Source organism: Paroedura picta, chromosome 13 (genome assembly GCF_049243985.1).
Source record: "Paroedura picta isolate Pp20150507F chromosome 13, Ppicta_v3.0, whole genome shotgun sequence".
NCBI lineage: Eukaryota > Metazoa > Chordata > Lepidosauria > Squamata > Gekkonidae > Paroedura > Paroedura picta.
Window position 1 is genome coordinate 30,151,345 of NC_135381.1, and position 26,977 is coordinate 30,178,321.

General features: G+C 43.2%; 2 protein-coding genes and 1 long non-coding RNA gene across 17 annotated transcripts in view; 1 reads left to right on the forward strand and 2 right to left on the reverse strand.

Moving 5' to 3' along the window:
• LOC143822950 (uncharacterized) overlaps positions 1-4,023 on the reverse strand; it is a 7,619-nt gene extending 3,596 nt beyond the window's left edge. For 2 of the 7 annotated variants that reach the window (XR_013226326.1, XR_013226322.1), the window contains exons 1-2: positions 3,543-4,022; positions 1-1,922 (exon numbers count right to left, since the gene is read on the reverse strand). The exon at positions 1-1,922 is cut by the window's left edge. This is a non-coding gene — a long non-coding RNA (uncharacterized LOC143822950). Of the gene's footprint in view, positions 1,923-3,542 lie in introns of all 7 variants that reach the window. The other 5 variants (XR_013226324.1, XR_013226325.1, XR_013226323.1 and 2 more) reach the window with 5 other exon arrangements.
• Positions 1-26,977, forward strand: part of PCDH11X (protocadherin 11 X-linked) — a 937,860-nt gene that overhangs the window by 633,998 nt on the left and 276,885 nt on the right. The window lies entirely within an intron of this gene.
• On the reverse strand, positions 6,115-11,676 carry LOC143822949 (uncharacterized). 7 transcript variants are annotated; one of them, XR_013226317.1, is made up of 8 exons: positions 11,300-11,676; positions 9,149-9,869; positions 9,010-9,061; positions 8,871-8,922; positions 8,732-8,783; positions 8,447-8,644; positions 8,315-8,359; positions 6,115-8,227 (listed from the first exon to the last, which is right to left on the reverse strand). XR_013226317.1 is itself a non-coding variant. In XM_077308668.1 (6 exons), the coding sequence occupies exons 2-6, from the start codon at positions 9,233-9,235 to the stop codon at positions 8,582-8,584; spliced, it is 306 nt and encodes a 101-aa protein (XP_077164783.1). In that variant the 5' UTR covers positions 9,236-9,869; positions 11,300-11,676; the 3' UTR covers positions 6,115-8,581. The 7 variants fall into 7 exon arrangements, 2 of the variants coding, with proteins under 2 accessions (XP_077164783.1, XP_077164784.1); XR_013226316.1 differs by having other exon boundaries at positions 6,115-7,829; positions 8,022-8,095; positions 8,183-8,644; XR_013226318.1 differs by having other exon boundaries at positions 6,115-8,095; positions 8,315-8,644.

Sequence of the window (26,977 nt, forward strand, 5' to 3'; positions counted from 1 at the left end):
ATGGAAATAGTTTAGGAATATTCACCATGTATACGACATCACCACCTCCTCCTCCTTTTCTTCCTTCTTCTTTCTTCCTAGGATTATTCACCATGGACTCAGTTACACTCATTAAAGTATAATAAAGGCTTAAAAATCATGGAAATAGTTTAGGAATACTCACCACGGGTATGAAACCAGCACCTATTCCTCCTTCTCCTCCTTTTCTTCCTTGGCATGAGTGACAGCATATGAATCAAATTATAAATAAATAAAAAGGTTTAAGGACATTTGGGGATACCTCCTTCTTGTTCTTTTTTTCTTCTTCCTCCATCACCTCCACCTTCTTTTCTTCTTCCTAGAATTATTCACCATGGAGTCAGTTACACTCATTAAAGTATCATAAATCCTTGAATAATCATGGAAATAGTTTAGGAATACTCACCATGAATACGACACCACCACCTCTTCCTCCTTTTCTTCCTTCTTCCTAGGATTATTCACCATGTAGTCAGTTACACTCATTAAAGTTTCATAAATCCTTGAATAATCATGGAAATAGTTTAGGAATACTCACCATGGATACGACACCACCACCTCCTCCTCCTCTTTTTCTTCCTTCTTCCTTCTTCCTTCTTCCTTCTTCCTAGGATTATTCACCATGGAGTCAGTTATACTCATTAAAATATCATAAATCCTTGAATAATCATGGACATAGTTTAGGAATACTCACCCTGGATACAACACCATCATCTCCTCCTCCTTTTCTTCCTCATTCCTTGCATATTTCTTCTTCTGTTTCTTCTTCTTTTTAAGATAGCTAAGTATAGAAATACTCACCATGGAGCCGGTTATACTCCTTTAAGCTAACGGAACTATTCGCTCAGGCATATAGTTGAGGCCAGGGCGGCATCCCCAGTGGTACCATCTGAGTTGTCTTTCTGAGACCAATGAAGATCAGCTAGGATCATCGCTCACAGTTTGCAAACCTACATGCTGAATGGAGAGGGGAACGTTGATGTTTTATGGTTTGCCCACTTGTTTAGTTTGATCTTATATTGTTTCTAAGGGGATTTTATTTTATTTTATTCATTCTTGTAAACACCCCCAAGACATTAGTGAGTGGCAGCATATAAATGTAGGTATAAAAGAATGAATAAATATAATGACTTAAATGACCTTAGAAATAACTCCTTGTTCTTCATTTCTTCTTCCTCCATCACTTCCTCCTCTTTTTCTTCCTTCTTCCTTCTTCCTAGGATTATTCACCATGGAGTCAATAAAACTCATTAAAGCATCATAAAGCCTTAAATCATCATAGAACTACTCAGTTCGGAAATACTCACCTTGGACACAACACCACCACCACAACCTCCTCCTCCTCTTCCTTCTTCCTTGCCTATTTCAGATTCTGTTTCTTCTTCTTCTTAGGAATACTAAGTATATAAATACTCACCATGCAGCCAGTTACACTCCTTAAAGTATCTTAAAGCCTTAAAGTACCTTGGGAATACCTCATTCTTCTTCTTTTTCTCGTCCTCCTCCACTTCTTCCTAGTCTTCTTCCTTCTTCCTTCTTCCTAGAATTTTTCACCATTGAATCAACTGCACTCATTAAGGTCTCATAAAGCCTTAAATAATTATCTAAATACTCAATTTAGGAATACTCACCATGGATACCACACCACCTCCTGTTCCTCCTTCTCCACCTCCTTTTTCTTTCTTCCTTGCGTATTTCCTCTTCTGTTTCTTCTTCTTTTTAAGAATACTAAGTATAGATATACTCACCATGCAGCCAATTACATTCCTTAAAGTAAACTCAGCTGTTCTGCTAGGCATATGGTTGTGGTCAGGATGGCGTTCTCGGTGTTACCATCTGAGATCTCAATCTGAGACCAATGAAGATCAGTTCGGATCTTTGCTCCCAGGTTCCAGATCTGCATGCTGGAGGGGGGAAAGTTTACGTTTTATGGTTTGCCATCTTGTTTAGTGTAATCTTATATTGTTTTTGAATTGAGTCTCTCGTGGCGCAGAGTGGTAAGGCAGCCGTCTGAGCTTGCTGGGGGGTAAACGGTAATGACTGGGGAAGGCACTGGCAAACCACCCCGTATTGAGTCTGCCATGAAAACGCTGGAGGGCGTCACCCCAAGGGTCAGACATGACTCGGTGCTTGCACAGGGGATACCTTTACCTTTACCTATATTGTTTTTAAGGGTCTTGTTGGGGATCTGCGAGCTACAGTTTGGCCACCTCTGTTCTACGTAGTGATTTCTACAAAAGCAGTTTTAAAGCGGGAGGCTTCCTGACATCTGATAGGAATCTTCAGTTCGGTTGCCAAAGTTCTTGAAGGAATAATGGTGCCTTAGCAACACCACACAATGGGCTAATAGGTTCTATAGCCTATATACATGTCTTCTGCCATAATCGTCCTCTTCCTGCCTTCCTTCTTAACTCACCTAGGACACAAGGTGGCTGTTGAACAGAAAAGACCTAACAATGTCCAATAAAATAATGACATACAGAGCAATAATAAAAAACAGCAACTGAGGCAGAGAGTTGAAAGGGTGGAAAAGACTCAAACATAACCAATCAGAAGCTAACTGAAGTTTGGCCTGGAAAGCACAGACCAGATTTGCACATTTGCTTGCTCTTCTTTTCACTTTTTTCACTTCTTCACACTTTCAGTGTTACTTTCGTTGTGTCACTTCCTTTCCTCTTTATTTTCTGTTCCCTTTTCAATTTTCCTTTTTTGGTGTTCGATGTCCACCTCACTTTTGCGGACCCATTCCTCCTCTTCATTCTCTGCTTCATCATGATACATATTTTAGAACAAATATCTCCTGGTCCCCAAAAAATCTTGGGCCAGACCCTGTCCTCCTTGGAGACCCTGCGTGGTGTAGTGGTTATAGAGTGGTGAACAGTAATCTGAACAACTAGGTTCGATTTCCCACTCCTCCTCCACATATAGCCAGCTGGGTGACCTTGAGCCCATTACAGTTCTCTAAGAGCTGTACTTGCTAAGCAGTCCCTTAAGGATTCTCTCAGCCTTACCCACCTCACAGGGTGTCAGTTGCGGGGAGAGGAAGGCAAAGGTATTTGTAAGCCACATTGGGACTCCATCAGGTAGTGAAAACTGGACGATTCAAACATTTTTTAAATTATTCTTTTTTCTTTCTCCTCCTTCTCCTTTTCTTCTCTCTGACATATACCTTCCAGTTTGCCACCCTTTGATCCAACTATTTGTTCTTCTCAGACTCTAGAACCTATTCTGCACACAATAGATAATACACTTTCAATGGACTTTAGAAGTAGATTTTCCTGTTCTGCACAGGAAAATCCAGATGCCAAAGCACATTGGAAGTGTATTATCCTAGATTTGCAGAATGAGTCCAGGTTTTGGCTATTCCTTTCTAAAGCGTTTTACCGACTTCGTCAGTCTTCAGCAGGCCAAGCAGTTTGACTGGACAACCTCTTTGAGAGCCTCCACAGAACAATGGGGCGGTCGGACAGGTATGCCCTCCTCCCCGGCTTGCTCTGTGCTTTGACATGGATTCTCGGGCACACCTGTCAGATCTCGTGGTGCTGCAAAGAATGTCTTGGGCCAGCCAGACTTTTTCATCTTTGATTCCACTCTCTGGCAGGAATCACCTTCTCCTCTCGAGTCCCTGCCTTTCCCTCCCCAGAGCTTGGTCCAGCTGCTCTTAGGGGCTGCCAGGCTGTCCCCTCCCTACTGGAGAAGAATTAATACCTCATAATAGAAGACAACGCATCATCAGTATCCTGAATACATCATGATGGTATAACCTCAATGCCATCCTACAATGCCCATGGGAGGGGGAGAGGGTTGCCAACTCCTGTAGATGTTTGCACAGGGTGCAGCCTGCGGAGAGAGGGGTTTGGGACCTAAGTGTGGTGTAATGTCATACCGTCCACCCTCCAAGGCAGCCATTTCCTCCAGGGGATCTGATGTCTCTAGTTTGGGAACCCTCGCTGTGGGATCATAAAGCTCAGTTCTCATTGAACTTGCTATAACCATGCTATGAAAGCAAAATTGGCAGAAAAGTGTTCTCTGGGGAGGCAAGGGATTCTGGGGTAATCGGGGTTATCGGAACTAGCAGTGTATTTGGAACCCAGGGCAGCATGTGTTCAGAGGGCACTTCTGCAAGGGCTGTTTGCCCCAACCTGGATGCTACCAGGAAGCAGGTTTTTCCTTCACTTTCCCATAGCATAGTTGAGTTTTCTGGCATCTCCTGGTTTTTCCTGCTTTTCTGTGATCTAAACCAAACCTGCTTTAATACAACATTTGGGGAAAAGTTTGCAACAAAAACTGGGTTGCCACTAAGTGGGTGGTAATGTCTAGATTTTCATGGTTCTGCCTACATAGCAAGCATTTCCCCTCTGCAAGAACCGTAAGAGCCGTGCAGCTACATCTGACCAATAGTCCATCTAGTCCAGTATCCTGCTTCACCCAGTGGCCATCTAGCACTTCTGCCAGACCACCACAAGGCATAAAGGCTGAAGCCTTCCCTTGATGTTGCCTCCTGCCTCTGGGATTCACTGTGTCTGAATGTGGAGGTTCTGCTTAATCACCATGGCTAGTAGCCATTGATAGATTTACCCTCCATGAATCTATCTACTCCCCTTTTATATTCTGGTGACGATCCACAGATGCTCTGTTGACAAATTCCACATATGAATCACTTTCTGTGTAATGTAGTATTTCCTTTTGTGTGATCTGAACCTACTGCCCATCATGTTCATGGGATGCCCTGAAGTCCTAGTTTTTTGGCTCTAAACTGCTTGGTTAACTTCTGCTTTTTTCTGTTCTTCAGTGCTGTTTGTGAGATCCAGTAACCAGAAATAAACAGCATTCCAAATGAGGACACAGCATAGTTGTGTTCAGAGTAATGGGACCAGATTTTAAATTAGGTAAAGAGGGACAACACTGACCGGGGGACTTGCCAACCCCCAGACACGGCCTGGATTCTGGAGTTCTGAGAGTGGTTATGAAAATAGCAAAATACTTTGCATTCTTATCTTTATTCTCGTGATCTCTGGGCAAAATGGGCCTGGGGGTGCTGTTGATACCCTTTTGGCCTGGACTCACACAAACAAAAAGCACCTCCCATCCTGCTCTGGCTGGAAGCGTTTGGCTGTTAAGCTTTCATACCCTCTCTGCAGCCACAATGTCCGGGCTCAACTAACCCTGGAGCTTTTTCCAGTGCGACTTGGATGCCCTTTAAAAGACTGTGTTTCGGTCTTGGGCTCTGTCTGTCTCTCCTGCAAGCAGGTTATGAAATACAGACGGTGGAGTGCCAGACCCAGCTTCAGGGCACCTAGATGGTTAACAACAACAACAACAAAAGGGCCTGGAATATCATGTGGAAAGATTTGTGTGACTAGGGGGGGGGGGGGAGACAGCAGGTGAAGATGGGCCATTCTGTTGTCACCAAGCCTAAGGAAGGGGCACAAACAGCTGGCAGACGCCAGCCATCACACTGGAGGCGCTGCTGCATCTGAAGCGCCCAGGCAAGCCAAGGAGGCGAAGTCAGCCCCCGCCGGGGGAAGAGGAGGGAAGTGAAGGGTCTTGGCATTGATTCCACAACCCGTGCCCCATCAAAACAGCCGGCCAGGCCCCGCCCACAGAACCCGCATAACAAAGAAGCGCCCTCCCGGTGTCGGTAGCGGCTGGAGTCAGGGCTACGGGCCCAGTGCTCCGGGGGCATCTGGGGCTGGCTCCCCAAAGTGGCTGCTCCCCAAAATGAGTCATCTATGTGCAGGTTGGTTCACTCTGGTTTCCTTCACCATTGCAGGTCAGAGTTACTTGATGACTTCCTAAGTCTCACTCATTTGTGGTTCTTTTGGGGTTTGCTGTACAGAAAACTGTTTTAATCAACCATGACATAATCCCCCCTCCCCATAACAGGGGACACTGGAATCAGCAGGAGCTATTGGTGCCCCGGGAGGAACAAAATGGCGGTGGCAAGGGGTTGTGTGGCACTGGACATATTCCCGTGAGAACCAATTCTTTGGAGAGGCTTGTCGAATGGCAGAAACCCAGAGAGGATTATCAGCCTTCTCCCTTTCAAGTAAGCGACAAGAAACAGGCAAACAAAAAGAGTTTATCTTGAGGCATTTTATTAGAAGCCCAGTTCAGTTAAATTCTTTCAATGTGTTTAGATCAACCCCCTAACGGGTGATCCCTGCCCAATGCTCAGAGGAAGGCGAAAAACCACCAGGAGCGTTGGCCAATCTGCCCTGGAGGAAAATTCCTTCCTGACCCCAGAAAATGGCGATCGTTGTTACCCTGAGCAGGAGAGCAAAGACCAGAAACTGCCACCCCACCATGGCCTGTGGCTTGTTCAAACTAATCTTCTCCTTTCACACCGCCCCTGGTTTCTAAGAACCAGCTTAGAGATTTCAGGGCTGCTTTTTCTGTCTTTCTGTCTTTTCTTCAGGGCTGTCTTTTCTGTGGCCCCAGCAGAAGTTTGCCCACGCCCTACAGACTAGGCAATCAACAGGGAAGACTTTCTCAGATTTGGCTGGCAGCTCCAACCTCTCCTTCCTAAGATTCCTGTGGTAGTCTACCAGATGTCCTCTGCTTGGTCAGGGTCACAAATTCAGCTCTGATGGAAGAGAGCCAGCTGTTCTCTTCAGTCACCCCACAGCTGACAAACAGAGCAACGTCATGCTTCATCTTCACTGGGCCACCTTCCCAAAAGTCTGTAACTTAAAGACTTAAAGAACCTTAGGAATACATTCTTCTAGCTTCATGGTGAGTATTTCTAAACTCAGTATTCCTAAGAAGAAGAACCAGAAGAGCAAATAGACAAGGAAGAAATATCTTAAAGAACCTTAGGAATAATTCCTTCTTTTCCGCCTCCTCCTTGCCTATTTCCTCTTCTGTTCATTTTCCTTCTTAGGAATACTAAGTATAGAAATACTATGCACCCAGTTACGTGTCTTCTTCCTCTTCTTCTTCCTCTTCCCTTACTTTTTCTTCTTAGGAATACTCACCATATGAATAATCTCCATGGAGCCAATTAAACACTGTAATACCGTAAGGAATCCTAGAATTATTCAGCATGGAGACAGTTAAACTCATTAAAATATCATGAAGTATCATAAAGCATTAAAGAATCATTGAAATACTCATTACATGGATACACCACCTCATATTCCTCATCTTCCTTTGCTTCCTTCTTCCTCGCCTATTTCATCCTTCCTTCTTCCTCCCTTGCCTATTTCCTTTCTACTACATAGGAATACTAAGTATAGAAATACCCACCATGCAGCCAGTTAGAATCCTTAAACATACCTAAAAGACATAAAGAACCTTAGAAATACCTTCTCCTCCTTCTCCTCATCCTCTTCCATATGCCTCTTCTTTCTTCCTCTTCCCTAGGAATACTCACCATAGAGCCAATTACACTTAAAGTACTGTGAAGAAATCTTAGGATTATTCACCATGTAGCCAGTTATACTCATTAAAATATCATGAAGCCTTAAATAATCATGGAAATAGTTCAGGAATACTTACCATAAATATGACACTACCTCCTCCTCTTCCTCCCCCTCATTTCCTTCCTCCTGAATTGCGTATTTCCTCTTCTTCTTTTTAAGAATGCTAAGTATAAAATACTCACCATAAAGCCAGGTAAACTCCTTGAAGTAAAGGGAGCTCTTCCACCAGGCATATGGTTGAAGTCAGGGTGGCTTCCCCAGTGGTGACTCCTTCTTCTTCTTCATATCCTCCTCCTCCACATCCTCCTCCTCCTTTTCTTCCTTCTTCCTTCTTCCTAGGATTATTCGCCATGGATTCAGTTACACTCATTAAAGTATCATAAAACCCTGAAAAATTATGGAAATAGTTTAGGAATACTCACCGCAGATATGACACCAACACGTCCTCCTCCTCCTCCTTGTCCTCCTTGGCATGAGTGACAGCATATGAATCAAATTATAAATAGATAGATAGATAGATAGATAGATAGATAGATAGATAGATAGATAGATAGATAGATAGATAGATAGATAGATAACCTTATGAATAGCTCCTTCTTGTTCTTCATTTCCTCTTCCTCCATCACCTCCTCCTCCTTTCTTCTTCCTTCTTCCTAGGATTATTCACCATGTTGTCAGTTACACTCATTAAAGTATCATAAATTTTTGAATAATCATGGAAATAGTTTAGGAATACTAACCATGGATACGACACCACCACCTCCTCCTTCTTTTCTTCCTTCTTCCTAGGGTTATTCACCATGGAGTCAGTTACACTCATTAAAGTATCATAAATCTTTGAATAATCATGGAAATAGTTTAGGAATACTAACCATGGATACGACACCACCATCTCCTCCTCCTTTTCTTCCTTCTTCCTAGGATTATTGACCATGGAGTCAGTTACACTCATTCAAGTATCATAAATCCTTGAATAATCATGGAAATAGTTTAGGAATACTCACCACGGATACGACACCACCACCTCCTCCTCCTTTTCTTCCTTCTTCCTTCTTCCTAGGATTATTCACCATGTTGTCAGTTACACTCATTCAAGTATCATAAATCCTTGAATAATCATGGAAATAGTTTAGGAATACTCACCATGGATACGACACCACCACCTCCACATCCTTTTCTTCCTTCTCCCTTCTCCCTTCTTCCTAGGATTATTCACCATGGAGTCAGTTACACTCATTAAAGTATCATAAATCTTTGAATAATCATGGAAATAGTTTAGGAATACTCACCATGGATATGAAACCACCGCCTCCTCCTCCTTTTCTTCCTTCTTCCTTCTTCCTAGGATTATTCACCATGGAGTCAGTTACAATCATTCAAGTATCATAAATCCTTGAATAATCATGGAAACAGTTTAGGAATACTCACCATGGATACGACAACACCATCTCCTCATCCTTTTCTTCCTTGTTCCTTCTTCCTAGGATTATTCACCATGTTATCAGTTACACTCATTGAAGTATCATAAATCCTTGAATAATCATGGAAATAGTTTAGGAATACTCACCATGGATAGGACACCACCACCTCCTCTTCCTTGTCTTCCTTCCTCCTTTTTCCTAGAATTATTCACAATGGAGTCAGTTACACTCATTAAAGTATCATAAATCCTTGAATAATCATGGAAATAATTTAGGAATACTCACCATGGATACGACACCACCACCTCCTCCCGCTTTTCTTCCTTCTTCCTTCTTCCTAGAATTATTCACCATGGAGTCAGTTACACTCATTAAAGTATCATAAATCCTTGAATAATCATGGAAATAGTTTAGGAATACTCACCATGGATACGACACCCCCACCTCCTCTTCCTTCTTCCTTGCCTATTTAATCTTCTGTTTCTTCTTCTTCTTAAGAATACTAAGTATATAAATACTCACCATGCAGCCAGTTACACTCCTTAAAGTATCCTAAAGCCTAAAGAACTTTGGGAATAACTCATTCTTCTTCTTCTTTTCCTCATCCTCCTCCACTTCTTCCTATTCTTCTTCCTTCTTCCTGGAATTATTCATCATGGAACCAGTTACACTCATTAAAGGCTCCTAAAGCCTTAAATAATAATTGAAATACTCAATTTAGGAATACTCACCATGGATACAACACCACCTCCTCCTCCTCCTTCTCCACCTCCTTTTCTTTGTTCTTCCTTGCGTATTTCCTCTTCTGTTTCTTCTTCTTTTTAAGAATACTAAGTATAGATATACTCACCATGCAGCCAATTACATTCCTTAAAGTAAACTCAGCTGTTCCGCTAGGCATATGGTTGAAGCCCGGATGGCATTCCAGGTGGTACCACCTGAGATCTCGATATTAGACTGACGAAGATCAGTTCGGATCTTTGCTCCCAGGTTCCAGATCTGCATGCTAGAGGGGGGAAAGTCTATGTTTTTTGTTTTGCCATCTTCTTTAGTGCAATCTTATGTTGTTTTTAAGGGTATTGTTTAGGATCTGCGAGCTACAGTTTGGCCACCTCTGTTCTATGTGGTGATTTCTACAAAAGCAGTTTTTAAGCGGGAGGCTTCCTGACATCTGATAAGAATCTTCAGTTTGGTTGCCAAAGTTCTTGAAGGAATAATGTTGCCTTAGCAACACCACACATTGGGCTAATAGGTTCTATAGCCTATATACATGTCTTCTGCCATAATCTTCCTCTTCCTGCATTCCTTCTTAACTCACCTAGGACACAAGATGGCTGTTGAACAGAAAGGACCTAAAAATCTCCAATAAAATAATAACATACAGAGCAATAATAAAAAACAGCAACGGAGGCAGAGAGTTGAAAGGGTGAAAAAGACTCAAACATAACCAATCAGAAGCGAACTGAAGTTTGGCCTGGAAAGCGCAGACCAGATTTCCACATTTCCTTGTTTGCTCTTCTTTTCCCTTTTTTTTTAATTCTTCACACTTTTGGTGTTAATCTCTTTGTGTCACTTCCTTTCCTCTTTATTTTCTGTTCCCTTTTCAATTTTCCTTTTTCGGTGTTTGATGTCCACCTCACTTTTGCTGACCCATTCCTCCTCTTCATTCTCTGCTCCATCATGATATATCTTTTAGAACAAATATCTCCTGGTCCCCAAAGAATCTTGGGCCAGACCCTGTCCTCCTTTGAGACCCTGCGTGGTGTAGTGGTTATAGAGTGGTGAACAGTAATCTGAACAACCAGGTTCGATTTCCCACTCCTCCTCCACATATAGCCAGCTGGGTGACCTTGGACCCATTACAATTCTCTAAGAGCTGTACTTGCTAAGCAGTCCCTTAAGGATTCTCTAAGCCCTACCCATATAACAGGGTGTCAGTTGCGGGGAGAGGAAGGTAAAGGTATTTGTAAGCCACATTGGGACTCCTTCAGGTAGTGAAAACTGGACGATTCAAACATTTTAAAAAATTATTCTTTCTTCTTTGTTCTCCTCCTTCTCCTTTTCTTCTCACTCACATATACCTTCCAGTTTTCCACCCTTTGCTCCAGCTCTTTGTTCTTCTCAGCCTCTAGAACCTATTCTGCACACAATAGATAATACACTTTCAATGGACTTTAGAAGTAGATTTTCCTGTTCTGCACAGGAAAATCCAGATGCCAAAGCACATTGAAAGTCTATTATCCTAGATTTGCAGAATGAGTCCAGGTTTTGGCTATTCCTTTCTAAAGCTTTTTACCCACTTCTTCAGTCTTCAGCAGGCCAAGCAGTTTGACTGGACAACCTCTTTGGGAGCCTCCACAGAACAATGGGGCGGTCGGACAGGTATGCCCTCCTCCCCGGCTTGCTCTGTGCTTTGACATGGATTCTCGGGCACACCTGTCAGATCTCGTGGTGCTGCAAAGAATGTCTTGGGCCAGCCAGACTTTTTCATCTTTAACCTTCCACTCTCTGGCAGGAATCACCTTCTCCTCTCGAGTCCCTGCCTTTCCCTCCCCAGAACTTGGTCCAGCTGCTCTTAGGGGCTGCCAGGCTGTCCCCTCCCTACTGGAGAAGAATTAATACCTCATAATAGAAGACAACGCATCATCAGTATCCTGAATACATCACGATGGTATGACCTCAATGCCATCCTACAATGCCCATGGGAGGGGGAGAGGGTTGCCAACTCCTGTAGATGTTTGCACAGGGTGCAGCCTGCGGAGAGAGGGGTTTGGGACCTAAGTGTGGTGTAATGTCATACCGTCCACCCTCCAAAGCAGCCATTTCCTCCAGGGGATCTGATGTCTCTATTTTGGGAACCCTCGCTGTGGGATCTTAAAGCTCAGTTCTCATTGAACTTGCTATAACCATGCTACGAAAGCAAAATTGGCAGAAAAGTGTTCTCTGGGGAGGCAAGGGATTCTGGGGTAATCGGGGTTATCGGAACTAGCAGTGTATTTGGAACCCAGGGCAGCATGTGTTCAGAGGGCACTTCTGCAGGGGCTGTTTGCCCCAACCTGGATGCTACCAGGAAGCAGGTTTTTCCTTCACTTTCCCATAGCATAGTTGAGTTTTTTGGCATCTCCTGGTTTTTCCTGCTTTTCCGTAATCTATACCAAACCTGCTTTAATACAACATTTGGGGAAAGGCTTGCAACAAAAACTGGGTGGCCGCTAAGTGGGTGGTACAGTCTAGATTTTCATGGTTCTGCCTACATAGCAAGCATTTCCCCTCTGCAAGAACCGTAAGAGCAGTGCTGCTGCATCAGACCAATAGTCCATCTAGTCCAGTATCCTGCTTCACCCAGTGGCCATCTAGCACTTCTGCCAGACCACCACAAGGCATAAAGGCTGAAGCCTTCCCTTGATGTTGTCTCCTGCCTCTGGGCTTCACTGTGTCTGAATGTGGAGGTTCTGCTTAATCACCATGGCTAGTAGCCATTGATAGATTTACCCTCCATGAATCTATCTACTTCCCTTTTTTATTCTCGTGACGATCCACACATCCTCTGGTGACAAATGCCACATATGAATCACTTTCTGTGTAATGTAGTATTTCCTTTTGTGTGATCTGAACCTACTGCCCATCATGTTCATGGGATGCCCTGAAGTCCTAGTTTTTTGGCTCTAAACTGCTTGGTTGACTTCTGCTTTTTCCCGTTCTTCAGTGCTGTTTGTGAGATCCAGTAACCAGAAATAAACAGCATTCCAAATGAGGGCACAGCATAGTTGTGTTCAGAGTAATGGGACCAGATTTTAAAATAGGTAAAGAGGGACAACTGTGACCGGGGGAGTTGCCAACCTCCAGACACTGCCTGGATTCTGGAGTTCTGTGAGTGATTATGAAAATAGCAAAATACTTTGCATTCTTATCTTTATTCTCGTGATCTCCAGGCAAAATGGGCCTGGGGGTGCTTTTGATACCCTTTGGGCCTGGACTCACACAGACAAACAAAAAGCACCTCCCATCCTGCTCTGGCTGGAAGCTTTAGGCTGTTAAGCTTTCATACCCTCTCTGCAGCCACAGTGTCCAGGCTCAACTAACCCTGGAGCTTTTCACGGTGCGACTTGGATGCCTTTTGAAAGACTGTGTTTGTTTAGAGAGAAATAGAGTGGAAGGCAGGACACTTTTGGCTCTTGGGCTCTGTCTGTCTCTCCTGCAAGCAGGTTATGAAATACAGACGGTGGAGTGCCAGACCCAGGACACCTTCAGGACACCTAGATGGTTACTGCTAACAACAAAACAACAAACAAAAAAAGCTAACAACAAAAGCCTAATGAAGGGGCGCAAACAGCTGGTAGACCCCACCCATCACACTGGAGGCGCTGCTGCATCTGAAGCTCCCAGGCAAGCCAAGGAGGCGAAGGCAGCCCCCGCCGGGGGAAGGGGCGGGAAGGGAAGGGGCTTGGCCTGGATTCCACGCCCCACACCCCATCAAAACAGCCGGCCAGGCCCTGCCCAGAGAACTCGCATAACAAAGAAGCGCCCTCCCTGTGGCGGTAGCGGCTGGAGTCAGGGCGATGAGCCCAGTGCTCCAGGGGCATCTGGGGCTGGCTCCCCAAATTGGCTGCTGCTGCAGCTGTTGGAAAGCTGGCCCACACGTCCTGCCTCGCTCGCCCAGCCAACCACCACCTCCAGTATCATAAAGCCTGAATGGAAGTCAACGTGGCTGTTTTGGTGAATAGGTAACTCAACTGTGAGTCTCCCCCAGCTGCAGAGTGAGGATTGGCCTGTACGCTCTTCGGATCAAGACTCCAGTTCAGTTATGACTCTTCCCCGCACAGGGCCCATGATACAAATACATGACCATCTTGTTCTTTCCGCACTTCTTTCAAAATTAGCTTTGCCAAGCTCCAGGTGGCCCCGGGAAGTCTCCCAGTGTTACAATGGCTCTCCAGGCTGATTGGGAAGGTGGGCTGCAGGGTGTTATATCCTGCTGAGATCCCTCCCAGCCTAAACCCCTACCAGGTACCACCCCCCCCCCAACTCAAACCCTGAGCTAGCAACCGTATTCAAAGTCCTTCCCAGCTCAGAACTCCAGAGCTGCTTCCTCATTGTAGAACAGGGAAGTGGTGACCATAGTGCCACCTCAAGAGACAGGCAGAGTTAATGCTGGCAGCCTGGCTGACATCAGCCACAATATACGGCTTGTGTAACTCAAGATGTTCCACAAGAACTGCCAGTCGCTGAGGTGGTGGAAGTCCTGCCTGCTGATCTAGTGGCCTTCGACTCAATGGGCATTATTGGCCCTGGAATCAAAGCTCCTCTCCAGACTACAGAGATCAGTTCCCCTGGAGGAATGGCAGCCTTGGAGGGTGAACACAATGCAATTGTACCCCACTGTCCTCCCCTTGCTCCATCCCTGAATCTCTGGCCGTTTCTCACCCTGGACCTGACAACCCTGATACCCACATCCAGAAAAGGAAAAATGTTAAAATATTATCCTGGAATGTGGCCGGATAGATTGACAAAAGGGAGGACCCACATACAATAGATTATTTCAGGACTTGTGAATTTTTCTCCCTCAAGCCTTAGCGCCTCTTTCAGAATGAATAAGATGGATCATCTATGTGCAGGTTTGTTCACTCTGATTTCCTTCACCACTGCAGGTCAGAGTTACTTGATGACTTTCTAAGTCTCACTCATTTGTGGTTCTTTTGGGGTTTGCTGTACAGAAAACTGTTTTAATCAACCATGACATAATCCCCCCCTCCCCATAACAGGGGACACTGGAATCAGCAGGAACGATTGGTGCCCCGGGAGGAACAAAATGGCGGTGGCAAGGGGTTGTGTGGCACTGGACATATTCCCGTGAGAACCGATTCTTTGGAGAGGCTTGTCGAATGGCAGAAACCCAGAGAGGATCTTCAGCCTTCTCCCTTTTAAGTCAGCAAACAAGAAACAGGCAAACAAAAAGAGTTTATCTTGAGGCATTTTATTAGAGGCCCTATTCAGTTAAATTCTTTCAATCTTTTTAGATCAACCACCTAACGGGTGATCCCTGCCCAATGCTCAGAGGAAGGCGAAAAACCACCAGGAGCGTTGGCCAATCTGCCCTGGAGGAAAATTCCTTCCTGACCCCAGAAAATGGCGATCAGTGCTACCCTGAGCAGGAGAGCAAAGACCAGAAACTGCCACGCCGCCAAGGCCTGTGGCTTGTTCAAACTAATCTTCTCCTTCCACACCACCCCTGGTTTCTAAGAACCAGCTTGGAGATTTCAGGGCTGCATTTTCTGTCTTTCTGTCTTTTCTTCAGGGTTGTCTTTTCTGTGGCCCCAGCAGAAGTTTGCCCAAGCCCTACAGACTAGGCAACCAACAGGGAAGACTTTCTCAGATTTGGCTGGCAGCTCCAACCTCTCCTTCCTAAGATTCCTGTCGTAGTCTACCAGATGTCCTCTGCTTGGTCAGGGTCACAAATTCAGCTCTGATGGAAGAGAGCCAGCTGTTCTCTTCAGTCTGTCACCCCACAGCTGACAAACGGAGCAACGTCATGCTTCATCTTCACTGGGCCACCTTCCCAAAAGTCTGTAACTTAAAGACTTAAAGAACCTTAGGAATACATTCTTCTGGCTTCATGGTGAGTATTTCTAAACTCAGTATTCCTAAGAAGAAGAAGAAGAACCAGAAGAGCAAATAGACAAGGAAGAAATATCTTAAAGAACCTTAGGAATAATTCCTTCTTTTCCGCCTCCTCCTTGCCTATTTCCTCTTCTGTTCATTTTCCTTCTTAGGAATACTAAGGATAGAAATACTATGCACCCAGTTACGTGTCATCTTCCTCTTCATCTTCCTCTTCCCTTACTTATTCTTCTTAGGAATACTCACCATATGAATAATCTCCATGGAGCCAATTAAACACTGTAATACCGTAAGGAATCCTAGAATTATTCAGCATGGAGACAGTTAAACTCATTAAAATATCATGAAGTATCATAAAGCATTAAAGAATCATTGAAATACTCATTACATGGATACACCACCTCATATTCCTCATCTTCCTATGCTTCCTTCTTCCTTGCCTATTTCATCCTTCCTTCTTCCTCCCTTGCCTATTTCCTTTCTACTACATAGGAATACTAAGTATAGAAATACCCACCATGCAGCCAGTTAGAATCCTTAAACGTACCTAAAAGACATAAAGAACCTTAGAAATACCTTCTCCTCCTTCTCCTCATCCTCTTCCATATGCCTCTTCTTTCTTCCTCTTCCCTATTCTTCTACTTAGGAATACTCACCATAGAGGCAATTACACTTATTAAAGTACTGTGAAGAAATCTTTGGATTATTCACCATGTAGCCAGTTATACTCATTAAAATATCATGAAGCCTTAAATAATCTTGGAAATAGTTCAGGAATACTTACCATAGATATGACACCACCTCCTCCTCTTCCTCCCCCTCAATTTCCTCCTCCTTAATTGCGTATTTCCTCTTCTTCTTTTTAAGAATGCTAAGTATAAAATACTCACCATAAAGCCAGGTAAACTCCTTGAAGTAAAGGGAGCTCTTCCACCAGGCATATGGTTGAGGTCAGGGTGGCTTCCCCAGTGGTGACTCCTTCTTCTTCTTCTTCTTCATTTCCTCCTCCTCCACCTCCTCCTCCTCCTTTTCTTCCTTCTTCCTTCTTCCTAGGATTATTCACCATGGATTCAGTTACACTCATTAAAGTATCATAAAGCCCTGAAAAATCATGGAAATAGTTTAGGAATACTCACCGCAGGTATGACAGCAACACGTCCTCCTCCTTGTCTTCCTTGGCATGAGTGGCAGTATATGAATCAAATTATAAATGAATGAATGAATGAATGAATGAATGAATGAATGAATGAATGAATGAATGAATGAATGAATGAATGAATGAATGAATGAATAAATAACCTTAGGAATAGCTCCTTCTTGTTCTTCATTTCCTCTTCCTCCATCACCTCCTCCTCCTTTCTTCTTCCTTCTTCCTAGGATTATTCACCATGGAGTCAGTTACACTCATTAAAGTATCATAAATCTTTGAATAATCATGGAAATAGTTTAGGAATACTAACCATGGATACGACACCACCACCTCCTCCTCCTTTTCTTCCTTCTTCCTAGGATTATTCACCATGTTGTCAGTTACACTCATTCAAGTATCATAAATCCTTGAATAATCATGGAAATAGTTTAGGAATACTCACCATGGATACGACACCACCACCTCCTCCTCCTTTTCTTCCTTCTTCCTTCTTCCTAGGATTATTCACCATAGAGTCAGTTACACTCATTAAAGTATCATGAATCTTTGAATAATCATGGAAATAGTTTAGGAATACTAACCATAGATACGACACCACCACCTCCTTCTCCTTTTCTTCCTTCTTCCTAGGATTATTCACCATGTAGTCAGTTACACTCATTAAAGTATCATAAATCTTTGAATAATCATGGAAATAGTTTAGGAATACTCACCATGGATATGACACCACCTCCTCCTCCTCCTCCTTTTCTTCCTTCTTCCTTCATCCTAAGATTATTCAGCATAGAGTCAGTTACACTCATTAAAGTATCATAAATCTTTGAATAATCATGGAAATAGTTTAGGAATATTCACCATGGATACGACACCACCACCTCCTCCTCCTTTTCTTCCTTCTTCCTTCTTCCTAGGATTATTCACCATAGAGTCAGTTACACTCATTAAAGTATCATAAATCTTTGAATAATCATGGAAATAGTTTAGGAATACTAACCATGGATACGACACCACCACCTCCTCCTCCTTTTCTTCCTTCTTCTTCCTTCTTCCTAGGATTATTCACCATGGAGTCAGTTACACTCATTAAAGTATCATAAATCTTTGAATAATCATGGAAATAGTTTAGGAATACTCACCATGGATACGACACCACCACCTCCTCCTCCTTTTCTTCCTTCTTCCTTCTTCCTAGGATTATTCACCATAGAGTCAGTTACACTCATTAAACTATCATAAATCTTTGAATAATCATGGAAATAGTTTAGGAATACTAACCATGGATATGAAACCACCACCTCCTCCTCCTTTTCTTCTTTCTTCCTTCTTCCTAGAATTATTCACCATGGAGTCAGTTACAATCATTCAAGTATCATAAAACTTTGAATAATCATGGAAACAGTTTAGGAATACTCACCATGGATACGACACCACCACCTCCTCCTCCTTTTCTTCCTTCTTCTTCCTTCTTCCTAGGATTATTCAGCATGTTGTCAGTTACACTCATTCAAGTATCATAAATCAATGAATAATCATGGAAACAGTTTAGGAATACTCACCATGGATACGACACCACCTCCTCCTCCTCCTTTTCTTCCTTCTTCCTAGAATTATTCACCATGGAGTCAGTTACACTCAGTAAAGTATCATAAAGCCTTAAATCATCATAAAAATACTCAGTTCGGAAATACTCACCTTGGACACCGCCACCTCCTCCTCCTCTTCCTTCTTCCTTGCCTATTTCATCTTCTGTTTCTTCTTCTTCTTAGGAATACTAAGTATATAAATACTCACCATGCAGCCAGTTACACTTCTTAAAGTATCTTAAAGCCTAAAGAACTTTGGGAATAACTCATTCTTCTTCTTCTTTTCCTCATCCTCTTCCACTTCTTCCTATTCTTCTTCCTTCTTCCTAGAATTATTCATCATGGAACCAGTTACACTCATTAAAGTCTCCTAAAGCCTTAAATAATCATCGAAATACTCAATTTAGGAATACTCACCATGGATACAACACCACCTCCTCCTCCTCCTTCTCCACCTCCTTTTCTTCGTTCTTCCTTGCGTATTTCCTCTTCTGTTTCTTCTTCTTTTTAAGAATACTAAGTATAGATATACTCACCATGCAGCCAATTACATTCCTTAAAGTAAACTCAGCTGTTCCGCTAGGCATATGGTTGAAGCCAGGATGGGATTCCTGGTGGTACCACCTGAGATCTCGATATTAGACTGACGAAGATCAGTTCGGATCTTTGCTCCCAGGTTCCAGATCTGCATGCTAGAAGGGTGAAAGTCTATATTTTATGTTTTGCCATCTTCTTTAGTGCAATCTTATGTTGTTTTTAAGGGTATTGTTGAGGATCTGCGAGCTACAGTTTGGCCACCTCTGTTCTATGTGGTGATTTCTACAAAAGCAGTTTTAAAGCGGGAGGCTTCCTGACATCTGATAAGAATCTTCAGTTTGGTACCAAAGTTCTTAAAGGAATAATGTTGCTTTAGCAACACCACACATTGGGCTAATAGGTTCTATAGCAAATATACATGTCTTCTGCCATAATCTTCCTCTTCCTGCATTCCTTCTTAACTCACCTAGGACACAAGGTGGCTGTTGAACAGAAAGGACCTAAAAATCTCCAATAAAATAATAACATACAGAGCAATAATAAAAAACAGCAACGGAGGCAGAGAGTTGAAAGGGTGAAAAAGACTCAAACATAACCAATCAGAAGCGAACTGAAGTTTGGCCTGGAAAGCGCAGACCAGATTTGCACATTTGCTTGTTTGCTCTTCTTTTCCCTTTTTTTTTACTTCTTCACACTTTTGGTGATAATCTCTTTGTGTCACTTCCTTTCCTCTTTATTTTCTGTTCCCTTTTCAATTTTCCTTTTTCGGTGTTTGATGTCCACCTCACTTTTGCTGACCCATTCCTCCTCTTCATTCTCTGCTCCATCATGATATATATTTTAGAACAAATATCTCCTGGTCCCCAAAGAATCTTGGGCCAGACCCTGTCCTCCTTTGAGACCCTGCGTGGTGTAGTGGTTATAGAGTGGTGAACAGTAATCTGAACAACCAGGTTCGATTTCCCACTCCTCCGCCACATATACCCAGCTGGGTGACCTTGGGCCCATTACAATTCTCTAAGAGCTGTACTTTCTAAGCAGTCCCTTAAGGATTCTCTCAGCCCTACCCACCTCACAGGGTGTCAGTTGCAGGGAGAAGAAGGGAAAGGTATTTGTAAGCCACACTGGGACTCCTTCAGGTAGTGAAAACTGGAGGATTCAAATATTTTTAAAATTATTCTTTCTTCTTTGTCCTCCTTCTCCTTTTCTTCTCTCTGACATATACCTTCCAGTTTTCCACCCTTTGATCCAGCTCTTTGTTCTTCTCAGAATCTAGAACCTATTCTGCACACAATAGATAATACACTTTCATTGGACTTTAGAAGATTTTCCTGTTCTGCACAGGAAAATCCAGATGCCAAAGCACATTGAAAGTGTATTATCCTAGATTTGCAGAATGAGTCCAGGTTTTGGCTATTCCTTTCTAAAGCTTTTTACCCACTTCTTCAGTCTTCAGCAGGCCAAGCAGTTTGACTGGACAACTTCTTTGGGAGCCTCCACAGAATAATGGGGCGTTCGGACAGGTATGCCCTTCTCCCCGGCTTGCTCTGTACTTTGACATGGATTCTCGGGCACACCTGTCAGATCTTGTGGTGCTGCAAAGAATGTCTTGGGCCAGCCAGACTTTTTCATCTTTGAGCTTCCACTCTCTGGCAGGAGTCACCTTCTCCTCTCGAGTCCCTGCCTTTCCCTCCCCAGAGCTTGGTCCAGCTGCTCTTAGGTTCTGCCAGGCTGCAACCTCATAATAGAAGATAACGCATCATCAGTATCCTTCTTACATCACGATGGTATGTCCCCAGGGCCATCCTACAATGTCCGTGGGAGGGGGAGAGGGTTGCCATCTCCTGTAGATGTTTGCACAGGGTACAGCCTGCAGACAGGGGTTTGGGACCTAAGTGTGGTGTAATGTCATGCCGTCCACCCTCCAAGGCAGCCATTTCCTCCAGGGGATCTGATGTCTCTAGTTTGGGAACCCTCGCTGTGGGATCATAACGCTCAGTTCTGATTGAACTTGCCATAACCATGTTATGAAAGCAAAATTTCACAGAAGTTCTCTGGGGAGAAAAGGGATTCTGGGGGACTCCAGCTGTGTAAACGGAACCCAGGGCAGCAGGTATTCAGAGGGCACTTCTGCAGGGGCTGTTTTCCCCACCTGGATGCTACCAGGAAGCAGGTTTTTCCTTTTTTCTGCCATCTCTTGGTTTTTTTTGCTTTTCTGTGATCTATACCAAACCTGCTTTAATACAACATTTTGGCAAAAGTTTGCAACAAAAACTGGGTGGCCGCTAAGTGGGTGGTACAGTCTAGATCTTCATGGTTCTGCCTACATAGCAAGCATTTCCCCTCTGCAAGAACCGTAAGAGCAGTGCTGTTGCATCAGACCAATAGTCCACCTAGTCTAGTATCCTGCTTCACCCAGTGGCCATCTAGCTCTTCTGGCTAGACAACCAAAAGGCATAGAGGCTGGAGCCTTTCCTTGATGTTTCCTCTTGACTCTGGGATTCAGTGTGTCTGAATGTGGAGGTTATGCTTAATCACCATGGCTAGTAGCCATTGATAGATTTACCCTCCATAAATCTATCTACTCCCCTTTTATATTCTGGTGACGATCCACAGATGCTCTGTTGACAAATTCCACATATGAATCACTTTCTGTGTAATGTAGTATTTCCTTTTGTGTGATCTGAACCTACTGCCCATCATGTTCATGGAATGCCCTGAGGTCCTAGTTGTTTTGGCTCTAAACTGCTTGGCTGTCTTCTTCTGATCATTATCCTCATTGATGCAAATGTTTTTATTTCTCACCTCTCCGGGGTTCCCAGAAGTTGTACCAAGTTTCTTTCCTGTGGGATTAAATAGAGAATATCGAAAGTAGACCTTAGGCATAAAGCTCTGGTCAACCCCCCAAAGACGCTCTTGTCCCCCAAAGGTTCACCTCTTTTATGGGATTTCTGAGGTCTTCTCCCATCAATATCCAATCAAATCTCCCCTAATGTCAAATAGCCATATTTGGATATCTTACTCTTTCCCTCAGGACCCAGTCTAATGACTAGAAGTCATTCTAGGGTGGCCTTCATTCCTAGTTACCATACGAAGCAAAAAAAAAGACCCTTTTCTCCCTTCCCTCCATTCCTGGAAGGAAAATTCCCCTTAGAATGTTATATAACTCTTCATGTGGACTCCTCCATCAAAAATTATCTAAATGTTCAGGTGGGCCTTTACCTCCACCCCAATGACACATCTTGTGTTTCCCTCAGTCATTCCTCTTGGTTTCAGGTGAACAGTGTGTGCATAATTTTTTTAAATTTATTTAGAAATTCATATACTGCCCCTCTTGGACTTGCTGTCTCAGGGCAGTGGACAACAATTAAATTATAATAGAACAGCAGTAAGAGTAATAGAACAGCAATACACTTTAAAATCACTATTAAAACCATTGTCAGCACCAGTAACCATGACTATGAATGACTGTAAAGTATAAAAGTCAAACCCTACACCAAAGAATTAATGGGCACAAGTCTGACATCAACAACCACAAAATTGAAAAACCTGTGGGGGAGTATTTCAACATTCCATGACATTCAATAACGAACCTGAGAGTAGCTGTTTTATTCAAAGGAACTTCAAGAACAGGCTAGAAAGGGAGATTGCAGAAATGCAAGTTATTACAACACTCAATACTATGACATACCCAGGACTCAACAGGGACAAAGGTTTGTTATCTCACTATTCCTGCTAACCTTGTTCAACTTGTGTATCCATATCCCTCACTATTTATTTTATTTGTGATAATGAGACTGTAAGATATGGCAATTTAATGGAATTTGAGTTTGACTCCCTGGCCTTGGGATAGTTACCAGCAATTCCCTGGGAGGAATGTTTCACAGTTGTATGGAGACGGATGGAGCAAGCAACATATGGGGAGGTGAGAACCTTTGATCACTGATAAAAGGCAGTTTGGTCTCTCGTCGTGCTTTTGTAAAGTACACTGAATTCTAGGGAATTGATTGGCTGTTTTGACAAAGGATTATCATTGACTGTATTTGGTTGTGACACCATCTACTGATGTAACAGAATTGATGTTTGCTATATATTCCCTGACATGTAAGGAGTTCATAGTCTGACGAAGAGTGCTTGCACTTGAAAGCTCACGCCCTGAATAAATTTTTGTTGCTCTTAAAGGTGCTACTGGACTCTGATTTTATTGTGCTACTTCAGACCAACACGGCTAACCATTAGAATCTATAGTAAAGTATACCATTGATGATATTAGCTAGGCAGAGAAAGGAGGAGGGAGGGACAGGAAGGAGGCCCAATATTTAGGTGGCATTTATCTCCTGTTCTTTTGTGTTTCCATAGGTTTAGGTGACATCTGAGTGAAGACTTTTAAATGTTTGTTTATCTATCTCTCTATCTGCCACCCCCCCCCCCACCCCGCCTTTGCTGCTTTGGGCAGTTTACAGAAAACATGAACAGGTACAATATGAATTCAGTAACAGAAGCAGTAGTTGTGGTGATAGGAGTAGTAACAGTAACAACCAGTAGTAACAATAACAGCAGTAATGATTGAATGTTAACCTATTTGTCTTGCATGATTTTAATCTGTTTCCGCCATCTTTTGTATGTGAAAGTACCTTTATCCTTTCTGTGAACTTTTAGATGTTGGCACAGCTGCCAATTTATCTTTTGGCCCTTCTTCGTTAATGGGTGCTTTATCCTCCTGGCTTTCATGTATCTGACACCCAGGCTCCACACTTGCCTATTAAACTTGACATGTTTTTCTTGAGCGCTTGTTTAGAGGAGGGAGGTATTAACAGCATATGAACATATTTATGAGAGACTAAAAATCTGTGACCAAACCTTTTTCTCTGCAAAGCACCAGGCAGTGTTTGGGGCCTGCTCTGTGCTCCATGCTACGTGTAGTGCCCCGGACCCAAATTGGCCTAGCAGATCCTCCCAGCTCTGTCTTGTCATGTATGCTCATCTTATCCCAGAAAGCTGACCAGTCCTTCGGGCTGCGCTTGATCTGGAGCAGGGGGACATTGACTGCCGACCATCAGCCCAGGTGTACTAGAATAATTGGAGCTGCTGGATCTTCACTCATTGCAAACCGAACACTGTAATAGTAAACAAAAGAGTGAGTGCCTGGATGATCGGAATAACCACAATTGTGTGTGTGATCAGTTTAACAAAACCTGCCGTTATTGGACTGAGACCATAAAAAAGAAGTTGGAGCACCAACGTCTTCCTCCCAAGCTTTCTATAGCTCCTGCTACTTCGAAGATATTTTGATTATTATGCTGAACCTTAACAACAACTCTCTCTCCTGTTTGTTTAATGTTGACTAATTGAAATCCTGGATGACTAGTAAGTTTTCCCACCATTTCTAAATTCATGTCCAAAGCTAGTGGCATAATATCTTGAAACAGCCATGGTCTCCCCTGTATGAGGTACACTTACTATTGTGGAAAATGATACCCAGAGTCACAGCCCTTCACTTTGGTGACTTTACAACAACACCTATTACTCTGTGTAGGGACATAATATAACTTTAAGTCATCCACATGAACCGGAGAACAGTGTGTGCTAATAGGCCAAGGAACTTCCCCATTCAGTCATGACTTCAAAAGTACATCTCTGACTTCAAAATCACTCTCCAGGCACTCTTTTCTACAGTGTGTTTGATCTATACAGGGGTGACATTAGGGGAGTTCAGGGGAACTGCAGCTGAAAAATTCTGGTGTTTGTGAGGACTATATTTATACTATAAATAATGTTTGAAAGTGAACAGCTGGTGGGCTTAAAAGCTGAGATTGGGCTGGAGGCAAAAGGTTTTAATTGTATTGGCAAATTTAATTCTAACTGCTGTTGATACAAAAATAAGATTTGTCAAGTAGTACCTTACAGAGTAACAAGATTTTCTGGATATGGGCTTTCGAGAGTCAGTATTCCCTCTTTCACTGGCTGATCTAGAGGGTGGTCAAAGAATCTAGAATGATCAAACTCCTGATGGAATGAGCTCATTATCATATCCAGGAAAAATAATAAGCTTAATATTGGCATAATATAGACAAAAATCTCGACTCTCTGCTGTGACCTCCCTCCAACCTTGGACACAGAAAGTAAACTAGAGGCCTCTTGTCCGTCCTTGAAGAGAATGAGTTACTTCAGATGACTCTCATTAGCTGAAGTGGACAGGATGCTAACAGCAATGAGGCTAGCTACTTGCCCACTAGACCCATGTCCATCGTGGTTCCTAAAAACAACAGACATAAGAATTGGGGCCCGCCTCTGGGAATAATCAACCTCTCCTCAGCAGGTAAATTCCCGGGGGGATTAAAAGTGGCTGTGGTACGCCCATTGCTCAAAAAGCATCCCTGGACCCACAAGAGCCTGGCAACTATCACATCTAGTTTTTTCTGGGGAAGCTAGTTGAAAAGGCTGCTGGGGACCAAATATCAGCATTCCTGGAAAGAACTTCAGCCTTTCACCCATTTCAGACAGGTTTCCAGTCTGGCCATGGGGTGGAAACAGTGCTAATTGCCCTGACAGATGACCGACGCCAGCTGGACCGAGGCAGGTTGTACTACTAGACCTGTCTGCAGCGTTTGACATAGTAGATCACGAGCTCCTAGCTCACTGCCTTGTTGATGCTGGGATATGGGGGACAGCCCTCAAATAGCTGATCTCCTTCCTCCAGGGTTGTGGACAGAGGCTAGTAATAGGAGAGAGCATATCCAACCACCATGAGCTCACATGAGGAGTCCTACAGGGAGCAGTCCTCTCTCCTATTTTAATTAACATCTTCATGCTCCCTCTTGCACAGCTGGTGCAGAGGCTTGGGCTGGGTTGCCACCAATATGCAGATGACACCCAGCACTTCCTCCTGATGGATGACCAGCCTGATCATTATCCTATTTTGGATAATGCACTGTCAATGTCCTTTAGAAGTCAATTGTCCTATTTGCACGGGGAAATCCACCTGCAAAAGCACATTGAAAATGTGTTATCCAACATGAGGGTAATATTCTGAGTGTCCCATCTTAAGTGTACTGTGCACACCATGCTCAGGGGAACCAAAATTAAGAAACAGACACATATTTAAATACGGAGATTCCCTTGTGGAAATCTGCATATTCTACTGTTAATCCATGTCACACCAGTCCTGGGAGAAATAGGTTCAAAATAGGGCCCAAGTACAAAAATTTAAAGAAATTACTCTTGAGATAGAACTTTCATTGCAATTATAGAACTTGCCATGAAGGCTTGATTCATATAGCCATGTTTGGAGAACCACACCAGTGAACATTCATTTTGGGTGCATTGGGTGTTGCAGCAGTTGTTGTTCAACGCTGGCAGATCGATCATTTGAAATGCTTAAACCTGGCATGTGTTTGCCTGTATATGTGAACATGCTTCCTTTAAGCCAAGGTACCTAATTGCTGCAATATTTCGAGGTGCTATACCTGTCAACTATACCAGTTTGCCTAGCATAACACTATTTCATATGGGTTTCTCTCGGTGAAGGGATATAAATAATAGCATGGTGCTTTATTTCCAACACATTACTCCCCAATGTGCATGCTGGCTGTATAGGGTGTTCATTCCTTTGGCATGTGGGACACACACAAGGAGAGAGAGAATATGAGATCTATTCATCCTGGTTTTTCTCATTTTTTCCAGTGCATGGCTTTGGCAATCATTATGTTTGCATTTAATTATGTTGGCATTTTAAAAAATAATCTTTCATTCTGTCTGTGTTTTATTCGTTGTCATTCATCACCCTAGTTGCCCCGTTGCAGAACAAGAAGTGAACTAATAATAATAACCGATTTTAAATAAATGCATCTCCAATGTCACCATAGAGCTGCTTTTTTTTAAAAAATGTAATCTATCCCATGTGAAACTCTTTAAAATAGACAGTCTAGTCCACCCAGTAGGGAAAATATCTGAACAACAGTATCCCAGTAAAAAGAGAGCACATAAATGTTAAGTAAAAAGTAGTTATCCCATTCCTGTGTGTGTGTGTGTGTGTAAACGCTGTCACATCACACACAGTTTGTGGCAACCCCAGCAAGGAGCTTTCAAGGCAAGTGAGAAGCAGAGATGGTTTGCAATTGCCTTCCCTTGCAGTTTCCTTGGAGATCTCCCACCCATGTACTAACCAGGCTTGACCCTGTTTAGCTCCTGAGATCTGATATCAGCTGTGTTCCCTCCCATTCCCAT